The sequence below is a fragment of the Oryx dammah genome, unplaced genomic scaffold (assembly GCF_014754425.2).
Source record: "Oryx dammah isolate SB20612 unplaced genomic scaffold, SCBI_Odam_1.1 HiC_scaffold_26, whole genome shotgun sequence".
In the NCBI taxonomy this organism is placed as follows: Eukaryota; Metazoa; Chordata; class Mammalia; order Artiodactyla; family Bovidae; genus Oryx; species Oryx dammah.
This window is the reverse complement of record NW_024070210.1, coordinates 59,054,186-59,070,180: the sequence shown is the minus strand read 5'-3', so window position 1 is coordinate 59,070,180 and position 15,995 is coordinate 59,054,186. Positions and strand designations below refer to the sequence as shown.

At 35.1% G+C, this 15,995-nt stretch overlaps 1 protein-coding gene across 2 annotated transcripts in view; it reads left to right on the top strand.

Moving 5' to 3' along the window:
• The window catches only part of ATL1 (atlastin GTPase 1), a 74,831-nt gene that overhangs the window by 26,639 nt on the left and 32,197 nt on the right, over positions 1 to 15,995 (top strand). For both annotated transcript variants that reach the window (XM_040226775.1, XM_040226773.1), the window contains exons 2-6: positions 594 to 841; positions 2,856 to 2,990; positions 3,425 to 3,529; positions 8,973 to 9,023; positions 11,498 to 11,554. In XM_040226775.1, coding sequence (XP_040082709.1) covers positions 594 to 841; positions 2,856 to 2,990; positions 3,425 to 3,529; positions 8,973 to 9,023; positions 11,498 to 11,554 — 596 coding nt within the window. The remainder of the gene's footprint in view (positions 1 to 593; positions 842 to 2,855; positions 2,991 to 3,424; positions 3,530 to 8,972; positions 9,024 to 11,497; positions 11,555 to 15,995) is intronic.

Genomic DNA, 15,995 nt, shown 5'->3' with positions numbered 1-15,995 from the left:
TATGACAAACCTCAACAGCATATTAAAAAGCAGAAACATCACTTTGCCGACAACGGTCCATATAGTAAAACCTATGGTGTTGCCAGTAGTCATGTACAGATGTGAGGCTGAGCACCACAGTCTGATACTTTCAAAATGTGCTGGAGAAGACTCTTGAGAGTCCTTTGGACAGCAGGGAGATCAAACCAGTCTATCCTAAAGAAAATCAACGTTTAATATTCATTAGAAGGACTGATGTTGAAGCTGAAGCTCCAATACTTTGGCCACCTGATGCAAAGAACCGACCCACTGGAAAAGACCCTGATGCTGGGAAAGATTGAAGGCCAAAGGAGAAGAGGGCAGTAGAGGATGAGATGGTTAGATAGCATCACCGACTCAGTGGACATAAATTTGAGCAAACTCTGGGAGATAGTGGAGGACAAAGGAGCCTGGCGTGCTACAGTCCATGAGGTCTTATAGAGTTGGACACAAGTTAGCGACAGAACAACAAATTCCACCATGCTCCTCTTTCAGATGTTTGAGAGTCAAGTGGTATATACACATTTCCTATGTTCTGAGATGATTTCTGAATAAATTCTTATCTTATTCAACAGGTGGGTTTTCAGAAAAGACATATGAATGGAGCTCCGAGGAGGAGGAGCCAGTGAAAAAGGCAGGACCAGTCCAAGTCCTCATTGTCAAAGATGACCATTCCTTTGAATTAGATGAAACTGCTCTAAATCGGATCCTTCTCTCAGAGGCTGTCAGGGACAAGGAAGTCGTCGCTGTATCTGTTGCTGGAGCATTTAGAAAAGGAAAATCCTTCCTGATGGACTTCATGTTGAGATACATGTATAACCAGGTAGGGAAGAAGTTTAAAAAGTTTTCTGATTTCTGTGCTGCTATCACTTTGTGTTTTTATTTAATAGTAGTGTCCAACGTTTCCGTTATTATGTTCCCTAAAGATGAACTAGTTTAAAAATGCTATCATGTAACCATTCCAACTCTGGTGCTTTAGGGACCAAGCTATATAGGCCACTTTGTCTGAAGCTGCTTTGCTACATTTCCCTTAGAACATAACACATTTTAAAAAATTCTTCTGAAAATAGACAAGTACAGTGATACAGTTATAAACTTTACATGTATTTAAAATGTCAAATAACTTTTGTCATAATTTTTATTATAATAATTTTTATTATAATAATTTTGTGTCCAATATTTACTATGACATTTTTCATACATGCAGCAAAGCTAAAAGACCCTTGCAGTGAATACCTGGATGTGCACTGCTTAGATTGTACCAATAACATTAATATTCTTGCTTTACTACTTTTATTGTATCCAGCTATTCTTCCCTGTTTCAATCCATTGCTCTGTCTTATTTTTGATTCATTTCAAAGTAAATTGTTGACTTCAGTATTCTTCCCTATAAATATTTCAATATATATCATTATTATGTATTTCAGTATTTATAGTTTTTTTTTGTTGTTGTAACATTTACATGTAGTTACATCTGAAATGTATATCTGCTTGTTTGGAGGAAATGTAAATACCTGGGTAGCCCCAAATCCTATCAAGTGTATCTTGCTGTTAACCTCACAAAGTTCTGTTATCTTTTCCCATTCAGTTCTCACCTTTAACCCACCCCCAAAGGCAACCAACATAGTGGTAACATTTCAAATAATAGTGTGGCATAGAAAAGAGGCTTTAAGGGGCATGCAACCAACCAAAAGCAGAAGGGATAAATAGGAGATTAGAGTGAGGGAACAGAAAGTTAGAAGTTGAGAGCATACCAGTATTTTTGTCTACCCTTCTACCCATAGCAATTCAGATGCAAATATGGATGTTGAGGCAGAATAGACATACTACCCAAAGAAACTTTGTGTTATGCATTTATATAATAATTAACCATTTTGGACTGATCTTTTATATAGGTGAGATATTTTTTAACAACTTTGTAATGTTAACTTTAACATCTTCTATCTCTGGCCTCCAAACAAACCAAGAACAGAATGACCAAAATACAGTCAGGCTTTTAAAACAAACAAAATTCTTGCCATTTTCTATTTCTGTCATACCAACATTAGTACACTGCTTAACACAGCTAGGAAAACTGAATGAACAAAATTAGAATACTTTCCATTCTTTCAGGTTATGTAGTTCAGGCATAACCATAATTTTAATTGTGAAATAAACATTAGAATGAAATATTTGATAATGCTTCTCACGTTGCTTATGTTAAATAGTATTTGCTCAAATTAAAGTGTAACAGATTCGATTTTGTTGTTCTGCACCTATTGCTAGGTGCTTATCCTCCTGCAGTTTGTTCCCTCCTTCCCCAATCTAGAGAAGCATTTGTGTATATTATTATTGTGTATATCTGGACATAATATTCTCTCTCATACCTTTATTTCTTTGTTTCTGAAATGCCCTCGCTGAGTTTGCTCACCTGGGAAATGCCTAAACATCTTTCAAGTCTTAGCTCTAATATCACTTCTCCTGTGATGTCTTAACTAAGAGTTAGTTGTTTCTTTCTATATGCTTCCAGTTATGTCTAAAATACACACCCATTTTGGCATGCATGTATCACATCTTAATGCTTTGTTAGCACGTCTGTCTCCCCATTAGGCTGTGAGCTTCCTCTTATCTGGAATGATATCTTTGTATCCACAGGACGTAACATAACGTGACATATGATTGCTCTTCTATATTAATTTTTTTGAATGTGTAAATAAAGCAATTGTATCAGTATAATAGATGTGTATATGTTGTTTTCCTTATGTCTAGAGTTGAAGAGGAATACTAACTGGTACGGGTGAATAGAAGAACCTGTATTACATATCTAGTTTAGTATCATAGACTTTCTTAATTTATAGGAATCAGTTGATTGGGTTGGAGATCACAATGAACCATTGACCGGTTTTTCGTGGAGAGGTGGGTCTGAACGAGAGACCACAGGAATCCAGATATGGAGTGAAATCTTCCTTATCAATAAACCTGATGGTAAAAAGGTATGATATGAGCTTCTTAAAGAAAATTGAGTTTTCACATACCAGCAGTTACCACTTTTCAGGATCCTCAAAAATGCTCTTTTAAAAACTAATTTTGACCATTTGACATGAAGTTTAAAAGGGAATTGGGAAGCATGTTCCCAGCTTCTTTGCTGTTGATCACAGTAGGCAAAATCATAGGGACAGTAGAACAGCAGATAAATTAGCAATGCTATTTCTGTTTTGTTGGATTGCCAGTGAAAATTAATCATTACAGTATTCAGCAGCAAATTAATATTTCTGTTTTCAGTGGCATTCATGGCATGTGTGAAAAATTACCTATTAAATATTCATTGCTGATGGTTTGCTTTAGTCCTTATGGTATTAACTTTGTGGTAACCCTAATGCCCTGCATGTTCTATAAAATATCAATAATGTACTCTACTTGCCTACAGGTTGCAGTGCTGTTGATGGATACTCAGGGAACCTTTGATAGTCAGTCAACTTTGAGAGATTCAGCCACAGTATTTGCCCTTAGCACGATGATCAGCTCAATTCAGGTATGGAATAAAATAAATCCATTTTGATGGATATTTCTTTAAATAAAATTGTGAATATATATATTTCTATGTAAATGTGGTAGTGAGACAAACAACAGAAATGTAAATTATATATATATTATTTGACTCAATTAGCATACCAGTTATTATTTCTACAAGAGTAGAATTGTTTTTAATTACTGTAATCTTTTAATATAAGTTTATTTATTTTAATTGGAGGTTAATTACTTTATAATATTGTATTGGTTTTGCCATACATCAATATGAATCCGCCACAGGTATACACATGTTCCCCATCCTGAACCCCCCTCCCTCCTCCCTCCCTGTACCATCCCTCTGGGTCATCTCAGTGCACCAGCCCCAAGCATCCAGTATCATGCATCAAACATGGACTGGCAATTCATTTCATATTTGATATTATACATGTTTCAATGCCATTCTCCCAAATCATCCCACCCTCGCTCTCTCCCACAGAGTCTAAAAGACTGTTCTATACATCTGTGTCTCTTTTACTGTCTCACATGCTGGGTTATCGTTACCATCTTTCTAAATTCCAAATATATGCGTTAGTATACTGTATTGGTGTTTTTCTTTCTGGCTTACTTCACTCTGTATAATAGGCTCCAGTTTCATCCACCTCATTAGAACTGATTCAAATGTATTCTTTTTAATGGCTGTGTAATACTCCATTGTGTATATGTACCACAGCTTTCTTATCCATTCATCTGCTGATGGACATCTAGGTTGCTTCCATGTCCTGGCTATTATAAACAGTGCTGTGATGAACATTGGGGTACATGTGTCTCTTTCAGTTCTGGTTTCCTCAGTGTGTATGCCCAGCAGTGGGATTGCTGGGTCATAAGGCAGTTCTATTTCCAGCTTTTTAAGGAATCTCCACACTGTTCTCCATAGTGGCTCTACTAGTTTGCGTTCCCACCAACAGTGTAAGAGGGTTCCCTTTTCTCCACACCGTGTCCAGCATTTATTGCTTGTAGACTTTTGGATCGCAGCCATTCTGACTGGCGTGACATGGTACCTCATTGTGGTTTTGATTTGCATTTCTCTGATAATGAGTAATGTTGTGCATCTTTTCATGTGTTTGTTAGCCATCTGTATGCCTTCTTTGGAGAAATGTCTATTTAGTTCTTTGACCCATTTTTTGATTGGATTGTTTATTTTTCTGGAATTGAGCTGCAGGAGTTGCTTGTATATTTTTGAGATTAGTTGTTTGTCAGTTGCTTCATTTACTATTATTTTCTCCCATTCTGAAGGCTGTCTTTTCACCTTGCTTATAGTTTCCTCTGTTGTGCAGAAGCTTTTAAGTTTAATTAGGTCCCATTTGTTTATTTTTGCTTTTATTTCCAATATTCTGGGAGGTGGGTCATAGAGGATCCTGCTGTTATGTATGTTGGAGAGTGTTTTGCCTATGTTCTCCTCTAGGAGTTTTATAGTTTCTGGTCTTACATTTAGATGTTTAATCCATTTTAAGTTTATTTTTGTGTATGGTGTTAGAAAGTGTTCTAGTTTCATTCTTTTACAAGTGGTTGACCAGTTTTCCCAGCACCACTTGTTAAAGAGATTGTTATCTAATTTCTGATCAGTTTTCAAATTGCCTACTTTAAAGTCTACAATTCCCTGGTGGCTCAAATGGTAAAGTGTCTGCCCGAAATGCAGGAGACCCGGGTTTGATCCCTGGGTTGGGAAGATCCCCTGGAGAAGGAAATGGCGACCCACTCCAGTACTCTTGCCTAGAAAATTCCATGGATGCAGGAGCCTGGTGGGCTACAGTCCCTGGGGTCACAAAGAGTTGGACATGACTGAGAGGCTTCCGTCACTTCAAACTCAATAATTTTAATGTATGTAGTTACATTGTGACCACCTATTCTAAGTTATATTTAATGAAACAAAATTTATAGATGTAAATTTTGTTTTACATACCTAGTAGAAACATTTCTAAATGTAAAAAAATTATATATATATATATACATATATATATGTATGTGTATATATATATATACACACACACACACACAACTTTTATAGTACCTTAAGGTACATTTTCTGGAGAAGGAGATGGCAACCCGCTCCAGGATTCTTGCCTGGAGAATTCCATGGACAGAGAAGCCTGGCAGGCTACAGTCCATGGGGTCGCCAAGAGTTGGACATGATGAAGCAACTAACACACAAGGTACATTTAGGAAAGTAGGTGTCTTTCTCTCCTTTTGTCACTCTCTTTTTTAAGTATTGTTTTTGAAGTTATTGTACACTTTATGAATTGTCCTGAAAGCCCTTAAGGCTTTTACTATGATCGTAGAACACACAGCATAAACATTTTAAGACAATTTTTAGATATTTTCTATTCACTAGAAAGAACAAGAAGAGAAAGTGACCAAGAAACAGACCATTAAAGAAAGGTAAAATAATTTTAAAGGGTAGGAAAGGCAGAGTGGTTAGGATGAGTAAATCAAAGCTGAGATCATAAGCCTTTAGGGAGAATGGACCTAGTGAACAGGCAACCAGGGTGTAATGTGTAGCTAGGACAACGAAAAGATGAATAGAAGGAAGGCTGAATTTTTTTATAAAGAACTTTAAAATGAAAGTCATGATTATAACCTATGATTGACTAGTTTTTTTTTTAAAAAGTATAAGTTTCAGGTGTATGATAAATTATAGTCCACCTTCTGTGTACAGTGATCGCACCAGAAGTCTAGTTTCCATCGATCACCACATAGTTACCCCTTTTTATCCATTTTGCCCAGCCTTCACCTGTCTTGTCCATAGGTAACCAGTAATCTGATCTCTGTGAGTTCATTTTTATTTGTTCACTTATTCCACGTGAGTAAAATAGCATGATATTTGTTTTTATCCATCTGACCCATTTCACTTAAGCTTAATATCATCAAAGTCCATCCATGTTGTCACAAAGGTTGGACTTTCTTCTTTTATCCAGTGTGTGTGTGTGTGTGTGTGTGTTACATCTTCTTTATCCATTCATCCATTGTTGGACACATAAGGACTTTCTGTATCTTGGCTGCTGTAAATAGTGATATATTGAACATAAGGGTGCATATATCTTTTTGAATAGTATTTCCATGTTCTTCAGATAAATACTCAAATGTGGAATTGCTGGGTCATATGGTAGTTCTGTTCTTAACTTTTTTAAGAATCTCCATACAGTTTTCCCTAGTGGCTGCACAAATTTACAATCCTGCTAACAGTATATGAAGGTTCCCTTTTCTCCACATCCTTTCTAACATGTAATTCTTCCTTATCTTTTCAATAATAGCCACTTTAACAGGTAGGAGGTAGTATCTCATTGTGGTTTGTTTACTCTTTTAATGTATTGTTGGATTCAGTTTGCTGATATTTTGCTGAGGATTTTTGCATCTGTATTCATCAGGGAATTGGCGTAGTTTTCTTTCTTTTTTTTTTTTTTGTGGTGTCCTTCTCTGGTTTTGATATCAGGATAATGCTGGCTTCATAAAATGGATTTTAAAATTTTTTTGGAATGTTTTTAGAAAGATAGATATTAAATCTTCTTTGAATGTTTTATAGAATTTGCCATTGAAGCCATCTGGTCCTGGGTTTATGTTTGTTTGGAGCTTTTTGGTTCCTGTTTCAGTCTCTTTAGTAATCAGTTTATTCAGATTTTTCTTTTTTAATGATTCAATCTTGGGAGATTGCATGTTTCTAGAAATTTATCCATTTCTTCTAGGTCATCCAATTTGTTGACATATAATTGTTCATCGTCGTCTCTTATAATCTTTTGTATTTCTGTGATATCAGTTGTAATTTCTCCTCTTTCATTTCTGATTTTATTTGAGCCCTCTTTCTTTTTCTCTTGGTGAGTCTAGCTAATGACTTGTTGATTTTATTTATCTTTTCAACTAGCTTTTAGTTACATTGATATTTTTATTGTTTTTAATCTCTATTTTCTTTATTTCTGCTCTCATCTTTATTATTTCCTTCCTTCTACACACTTTGGGCTTTGTTCTTTTTTTCTAGTCTCTTCAGGTATAAAATTAGATTGTTTGGAAACTTTCTTGTTTTTGAGGTAGGCCGTATTGCTATGAACTTCCTTCTCAGAAGCATTTTTGCTACATCTCATGGATTTTGATACGTAGTATTTCTGCTCACATTTATCTTTAGATATTTTAAAATTTCTCCTTTTATTTCTTTCATGATCCATTGGTTATTCAGTAGCACATTATTTAATCTCCACATTTTCCTGTTTTTTTCCCCCATTTTTTTTCTTGTGAATGATTTCTAGTCTCATACCCTTGTGGCTGGAGAAGCTGCTTTGATATGATTTCATTCTTTAAATTTATTAAGATTTGTTTTGTGACCTGACATGTCCTTGAGAATGGTTCATGTTCACTTGTGAAGTGTGTATATTCTGCTGCTTTTTGACGGAATGATCTTTATGTATCTGTTCAGTCAGTGTGATCTAGTGTGTTGTTAAGTCTGATGTTTCCTTGTTGATTCTCTGTCTGAATGATCTATTCACTGAGGTAGCTGTAAGATTGACTAACTTTTAAAAATATACTTCTTAATTTAATTAGCCTTTAAAATACTGACTTAATATCTAACTTCTAACAAGTCAATTAAAAGCAGATTATTTTTGCCTTTTAAATAATTATTATTTATTTTTCCTGTAGACATTAAATATTTTCATTGAAAAATCTAAGTCCTTCAGTTCAGTTCAGTCGCTCAGTCGTGTCCGACTCTTTGCGACCCCATGAATCGCAGCATGCCAGGCCTCCCTGTCCATCACCAACTCCCGGAGTTCACTCAGACTCACAGTGACTATTATTATCTGAGAAGTAATCTGTTATTGAAAAAAGTACACAAAGTATACTGTTTGTATCAGTACATAAACAAACATCATTAACTTTTCTTTGAAGTTACTGATATTTATCCTCTTTCTCAGGAAAAAAAAAAGAGTTTTACTTTAATCTGTTCATGAAGCAATAAAGCATGTGTCTGAGGATGTAAGCAACATATTCAGAACTTCCTTGTGATGAAATTTTCTATAGACTTAAATAATTGATTGTAAAGAAGCCAATATAATTTTTCAAGACAAAATTTTATATATGGGTTATTAAGATCCAGATTGCTGTTATTTTGGTAAGCTTATAAGAATGATTATTTTTAATACTAATTGATAAATTAGGTTCATAAAATAATTTTAACATTCTGATTCCAAAACAGGTGGCTATTATATTTCTGGAACAGTTTTATGATCATTGTATTAATGCATTGTTAACTGTCTCTCAGGCTTTCTTTACTTCTCTCTCAAGGTCTTACAAATGTCATTATAGAAGAATATACATGAGAGAGTTTGATTTTATGATAATTGATATTTCAAAAATAGAGAATAGCAAAATAAGTGCTTAGTTTGTTGCTAATTGTTTTCACATTTTGATTTTATTTCTTAATCAAGGTTTATAATTTATCTCAAAATGTCCAAGAGGATGATCTTCAGCACCTTCAGGTAACAATATTTATAGTCTCTTTTATATATCTGGTAATCTTTTGGGCATGGATAGCAGAACTTTAAGATTTTGTCAGGCCTTCTTGTATTTGGAAAAGGTAACAGTCGGAAAGATTTAAAAACATAACCAAATGGAAGTTGTCACATTTCCAGGTTTCTTGTTCTAACCCTGTATGCTTATGTTCTTTCTAGTTCAGTTTTCAAAGTCCTTTGTTTCAGTAAAGCTACTTGCTTGTCGACCCTGTATATGGGAAAATATATGGCACGTTAGAGTAGAAAAAGAACCTTTGGTTTAAAAATGGCCCAAAATGTGAAGTTGAAGTCTTATGGTCAAGGATTTAATAATTGTTAGTATAATATCAGTTATATGCCAGATTTTTTTCCTGTAGACCACTTTATAGCTATGGGTGAACATCTGATGGTAACTCATAGAATTCTATTTCAGATCTGAAAGAAACCTCAGTGACACCTAACTTACCCTTAATATTTTATGAATGAGAAATTGTTTCTGAAAAAGAATGAGTGGCCAGTTAGTGACAGAGTGGGAATAGAAATCTCATCATCTGATTGGACTTGGTGTTTCTTCCACTCTCCAGGCAGCATTTAAATCTCAAATTAGTAGAAGATGAGATATTTCCTAAAGGTAGTTCTCATCTCTGTCACACTCTCTACTACTACTACTACTGCTAAGTCACTTCAGTCGTGTCCGACTCTGTGCGACCCCATAGATGGCAGCCCACGAGGCTCCCCCGTCCCTGGGATTCTCCAGGCAAGAGTGGGTTGCCATTTCCTTCTCCAGTGTATGAAAGTGAAAAGTGAAAGTGAAGTCACTCAGTTGTGTCCAACCCTCAGCGACCCCATGGACTGCAGCCTTCCAGGCTCCTCTGTCCATGGGATTTTCCAGGCAAGAGTACTGGAGTGGGGTGCCATTGCCTTCTCTGTCACACACCCTACTCTCTTTCAATTCATGTTATTAATAGCTACATACTAATAGAAAAACCTATTGTTTCTCTGCTAGTTTCCCTCTGCTTATTTTACAGAAAATTTTGCTTTTAATGTATTATCTTGGCAATAAGGGCCCTAACAGATAACAAAGGATAATAGCACAGGGTGATCTGTGAGGCTGGAACTATTATTTGGAGTTCACATCTAGCGTTACTCCCAAATATGTTTCTGGTACATCACACTGATCAATTATGAAAAATAGACGATACGCTGAATAATTGTTAGATGTTTCTTTGAGTGGGTACAACTGCTTCTTTAGGTGTGTGTCATAACCTAGCCAGTTAATGACATGGCACTGTCCAGTACCTGTTTGAGATTTCTAAAAAAGGACTGATTTTGGACTGTGATATTGAGTAAGTAATCAATCTCTTTTCGAGATCATTTAAAAATTTTTCCTGTAAATGACATCACCTCATCTTTTCTCAGAAAAGATTGTGAGTTCAAATTACGTTAGTATATGATTCTGATGAAAATGAGTAATGATTCTGATCCCCAGACCAGCTTTTAAACATAATATTCCAGACTTTCATTTAATTACTATAATCAGATACCTAGTTACTATCATTTGCTTTCTAGATTCCCACAGTTTTCACAGGAGAGGCAATGTAGTTCTTTGGGGGCAATTCTAAAAGGCCAAAGGAGGGAAGTCCTCTGTGTCAGCACCTTTCCCCAACTCTGAGATGCCTCTGAAGCTTGCTACTCTTGTGTGATGAAGTGGCATTTCCTTTGTACATATTGGGAAACCCACTTGGCCAGTCTGAACAGAACTCTTACCAGAGGCCCAATACCACCTCAAGTCTATGTTCTCTAAAGCCTTACATTTCTGGTGAAACAAAATGATATGGTACCTCTCAATTGGGAGCGATAAAAAAAAAGGTGATTTATTTGATTCTTCACTTTTAAACCAAATAGTCTGTTGTTATTGTCGTTCAGTTGCTAAGTCGTGTCCGACTCTCTGTGACCCCATGGACTTCCACACCAGGCTTTGCACACCAGGCTTACTGGTCCTGTACTATCTCCTGGAGCTTGCTCAAACACCTGTATGCCTTTGTAATAATCGAGGCCATTGTGCCATTAAGTTTCCTCAGGCAACAATTTTTGTAAATTATCCTACTTAGTTTATAGCTCTCTGGTCTAATCTATGCAAGTTTTGCTTTGAAAGGTCATTTCACATGTTTCTTTGTCTCTTATCTTCCCCACAAAAAAATTGTCCTACATTCTAGATATAAAAGATGTTATCTTTAAAATAGAAACTTCATTTTAAAATGTACTCTATGTCTTTAATTTTAAAATATATGATTACTGTAGCTCTATTTAATCTTAGTTACTTAAAATGATTATTGCAGTCTTAATAATATAGTATTAGGTTACAGCTAAAGCAAAAAATTAGTGAAAGAAAGCCAAGAAGATACTGAAGTTTTCTCTCTTTGTGTGTGTGTGCGTGTGTGGGTGTGTGATTTTCCTTGTAGCTTTTCACTGAATATGGCAGGCTGGCAATGGAAGAAACATTTCTGAAGCCATTTCAGGTGAGTAGGTATTAAATGATGATAAATTCTTATTAGAGTTTCTTGAAGACTATAACCAGATATATTAATTGAGAGAGTCATGTTTCTTTCTCCATTCACAATAGCAAAAAAAAAAAAAAAAGAAAAAACTTTGATAGTTAAGTAGAAAAATCCAAAATATAAAAACCTTTATTGAGAAAATATTTTCAAAATTTCATTAAAGATCATAAATAAAAATTTTTATAAGCCAGAGAGATATAGTATGATTCCAGATGGGATGATTTAATGTTGTGGAGAATCTGATTTTCCCCGAATTAACCAATAAACTCAGTGCAATTCCAATTAAAACTATAACAGAATTTTTTGAGAAATGCAAAACATTTTTCTATAACTTATCTGGAAAAATTAAGTTCTCTTTTAAGTCAGTTTTTAAAAAGAAAATCCAAATTGGGGGATTGAATACATACTAGAGAACCATAGCAATGAAAATGGTGCGATTCTGCACAGATATGAGGGAAAAAACCTGATGAAACTAAATAGCATTCAGAAATATCTCTCTATATATGGAAACTTTGCATTCATTAGTGGTCACATCATAAACCAGTGGGAAATGAGGGTTTGGAAAAGTGAACTCACTTTTTTAAGAAAAAAATTGAATTTCTACTGAACACCATATATGGAAGGGATTCCCCAATTGTATTAAAAAACTAAATAAGGAATTTAAAAGTATACAGTTATAAAATATTAGAATAGAATTTATAGAGTAAAGAATTTATAGAATAAAATATTGGAGAATATCCTTCTGAACTAGTGTGAAGAAACATTTATTCACTAAGACTGCCCCAGCAAAAAATGTAGTGAAAAATTGATGGATATTACTATATCAGAATAGAGTATTTATGTTTATCAGAAGACTCTAAACAAAGTGGCTGGATTGGTAGAAGGTACTAACAGTGTCCAAAGTCAGCAAGGGATTAATGCGTAGAATGTGCAAGGAAGTATTGCAGTTAAGAATTGGATGCCCATCAAAAGCTGGCAAAGGATCCAATACACACCTGTGAGATTGGCCAAATTCCATAGCACAGACAACATCACATATTCTGCAAATGAGGCTGTAGAGCAACAGGAACTCTGATACATTTATGGTGGGAATGCGAAATGGTACAGCCACTTTCAAAGAGAGTTTGGTGATTCATTAAAAAAACTAAAGATACTCTTACTATACAATCCAATGATCATATTTACCCAAAGGAGTTGAAAACTTACATCCACACAAAATCTCCACACAGATGTTTGTAGCAGCTTTATACATAATTGCCAAACCTTGACAGCAACCATGATGTCCTTCAATAGTTGAATAGATATATAAACTGTGGTACATCCAGACGACAGAATGTTATTCAACAAGAAAAAAAAAAATGAGCTGTCGGCCACAAAAAGACATAAAGTGTTCACTCAGTTGTGCCCAACTCTTTGCAATCCCATGGACTGTAGCCCACCAGGCTCCCATGTCCATGGAATTCTCCAGGCAAGAATACTGGAGTGGGTTGCCATTTCCTTCTCCAGGGGATCTTCCCAAACCAGGGATTGAACCCAGGTCTCCCACATTGCAGGCAGATTCTTTACCATCTGAACTACCAGGGAAGACAGAGAAATCTTAAATGCATATTACTAAGCAAAAGAAACCAATCTGAAAAGACTGTACACTGTATGATTCCAACTATATGATACTCTGGAAGAGGCAAAACTATGGAGACAATGAAGAGATTGTTTTGGGGTGGTTTGGGGTGCACCAGGGGTGTAGTGTGAGGGAGAGAGAACTGAACAGGCAGAGCGGAGAGGAATTGGGGGGAAGTGAAAATACTCTTTAAGATATAATGATGGATATATGTCATTATATATAATGATATTTGTCCAAACTCATAGAATGAGCAACACTTAGAGCAAATCCTAAAATAAGCTATGGGCTTCCCTGATAGTTCAGTTGGTAAAGAATCCGCTTGCAGTGTAGGAAATCCCAGTTTGATTCCTGGGTCGGGAAGGTCCCCTGGAGAAGGAAGAGGCTACCCACTCGAGTATTCTTGGGCTTCCCTGGTGGCTCAGCTGGTAAAGAATCTGCCTGCAATGAGGGAGACCTGGGTTTGATCCTGGGTTGGGAAGATCTCGTGGAGAAAAGCTACCCATTCTAGTATTCTGGCCTAGAGAATTCCATGGACTATTCCTATGGGTTCGTAAAGAGTCAGACACAATTGAGCAACTTTCACTTTCAAAGAAGCTATGGACTTTGAGTGATTATGATATCAATGTAGTTTTATCCTTGGTTTTAAAAAAGATACTATTCTGGTGAATGATGTTGATAGTAGGAGAGCCTATGCATGTGTCAGGGTAGGTGGTATATTTATGGCAAATCTTTGTACCTTCCTCTCAGTTTTACTATTCTAAAAAATGTCTTTAAAAAATCCCAAACCATTAAAAAATGATAAACTGAACTTAATTTAAAAATTAGGCAGTTAAAAGAAAGGAAACCTGAATGACTAACACATTTTCTAAGGAATGTTAAGTCTTATTGATAATCAGTTAAAAATGAAAATAACAAGATACCACTTTTACACTCATTAGATAGGCAAAAAGTGGAACATGGGGATAAATACCAAATGATAGCTAGAATTTGGATAAACGAGAACATTCAGACCCTATTGGTCAATAAGTGCAGCTTGTAGCAGCCATTCTGTGGAGCAGGGAAAATATATAAGGATACTCATTGTAGCATTCATAGATCTGTAGTAGCAGGAAGTTGTAGGCAGCATAGGTGTCCATCACTTGAAGAACGGATATATAAAATAGGGTGAAAGTCATACTCTGAAATATTTTGCAACATCCAAAGGCAATGAACCTGAAGTATAAGTAACATGACTGAAGTATTAAAATTTATACTAAATTAATAGGGGGAAAGTTTGAGTTCTATAACATGATACTATTTGTGATTATTTAAAACTTCTACATATGCAAATTATTTATGTTAGAGTGAGTGTGGTTGAGAGCAGACAGTTGATGGGAGTGGGGAATCTGGGGAAAATATGATAAAGTAAAACCAAAAAAAGGGACCTTTGCATGGAAAGATGTTGGTATGCTGTGAGTGAAGGAGGGTGAGTCTCTCCTCTGAGATCTGGAGAAGCAGGTGGGGAGAGGAGTTGAGGTAGAATGAAATGAATCGCTGCTTACAGTCTCCTGTGTCGTTTATAATACTTATTAGACTCTGTTGTCTTTTTTAAAATAATTTGTCATGTTAATAGTTGAAGTATTGAATAATAATTGGGCTATTTGCTTTCATTTTTCTCTTCTCTGAACTTGCTACCTCAGAACTCATTGGGTAACTCCATAGTAATTCTGGAAAGGAGTTTTCAGTCTTACCAGCAGGTGTCACTGCTTCTTATGCTTGGCTAGATAAACTGAAACCAAAAGAAACCAACCAGTGCTCTGCTGATGGACAGATGGATGATGGACAGATCGATAGGCAAACAGGCCTTTGGTAAAACAAAACTAACAAAAAACAATGAATTGAAAACAAACAATAGAAAAAACTTAGAGATTATTACTTGTTTGTAAACTGTTGGCATTACAAAAGAAAAATTTGTGATTGAATGAGTCAACATTGACTTCTGAACAGGTTTTGACTTATAAATCTAAGTATCTGAAATTGAAATTAGAAACTAATTAAATAGTAAAAGTGGCTTCCAAAGCTATTTAATAATTTAAGATTAAAGCAACCAAATTCAAAACAAAAATACTATACCTCATGAAATTAAAAGACAAAATGTAAATATACTCGAATCACAGAACAACATTTAAGATATCAGCAAAATGATTCACATTTAAATTAGAAAAAAAATAGGAAAAATTCTGAAATAAAATAACTTTTAAATAAAAGTTTAATTCAGCAGTTTTTTTTAGCTGGTCACTGTTCCTATCCTCTTCCTCTGAGAAAATAGCAGTTGTATTTGTTTGGATAAAACTGGAGAAATTTTAAATACTGCCTGAGAAAATAAAGTGATGGGCAGTGATATTTTTAAAATAATAATTTATTATTAATTAAATTTGACAAATTTAAAATAGAATTCTTAACTCTGAAACAGAGTGAAGCTGTAAATAATAAATAAGATCTGTCTTAGGCAGCAATAGAGAGGGCAATTAGCCAATGAAATGAATAGCTGAATTAACAGATTAATTTGATTTTTAAACCAAAAGTCAATTTATACCAAACAAACAAAATATCTATAATTGTATTTTAAAACTATGTTTTTAGAAAGAGAACTAAAAGCTTTTAGAGAACTAAAAGTGGATTCAGTTTAAAAGCACCTTTGACTCCAGTTTCATCCATCTCATCAGAACTGATTCAAATGTATTCTTTTTAATGGCTGAGTAATACTCCATTGTGTATATGTACCACAGCTTTCTTATCCAT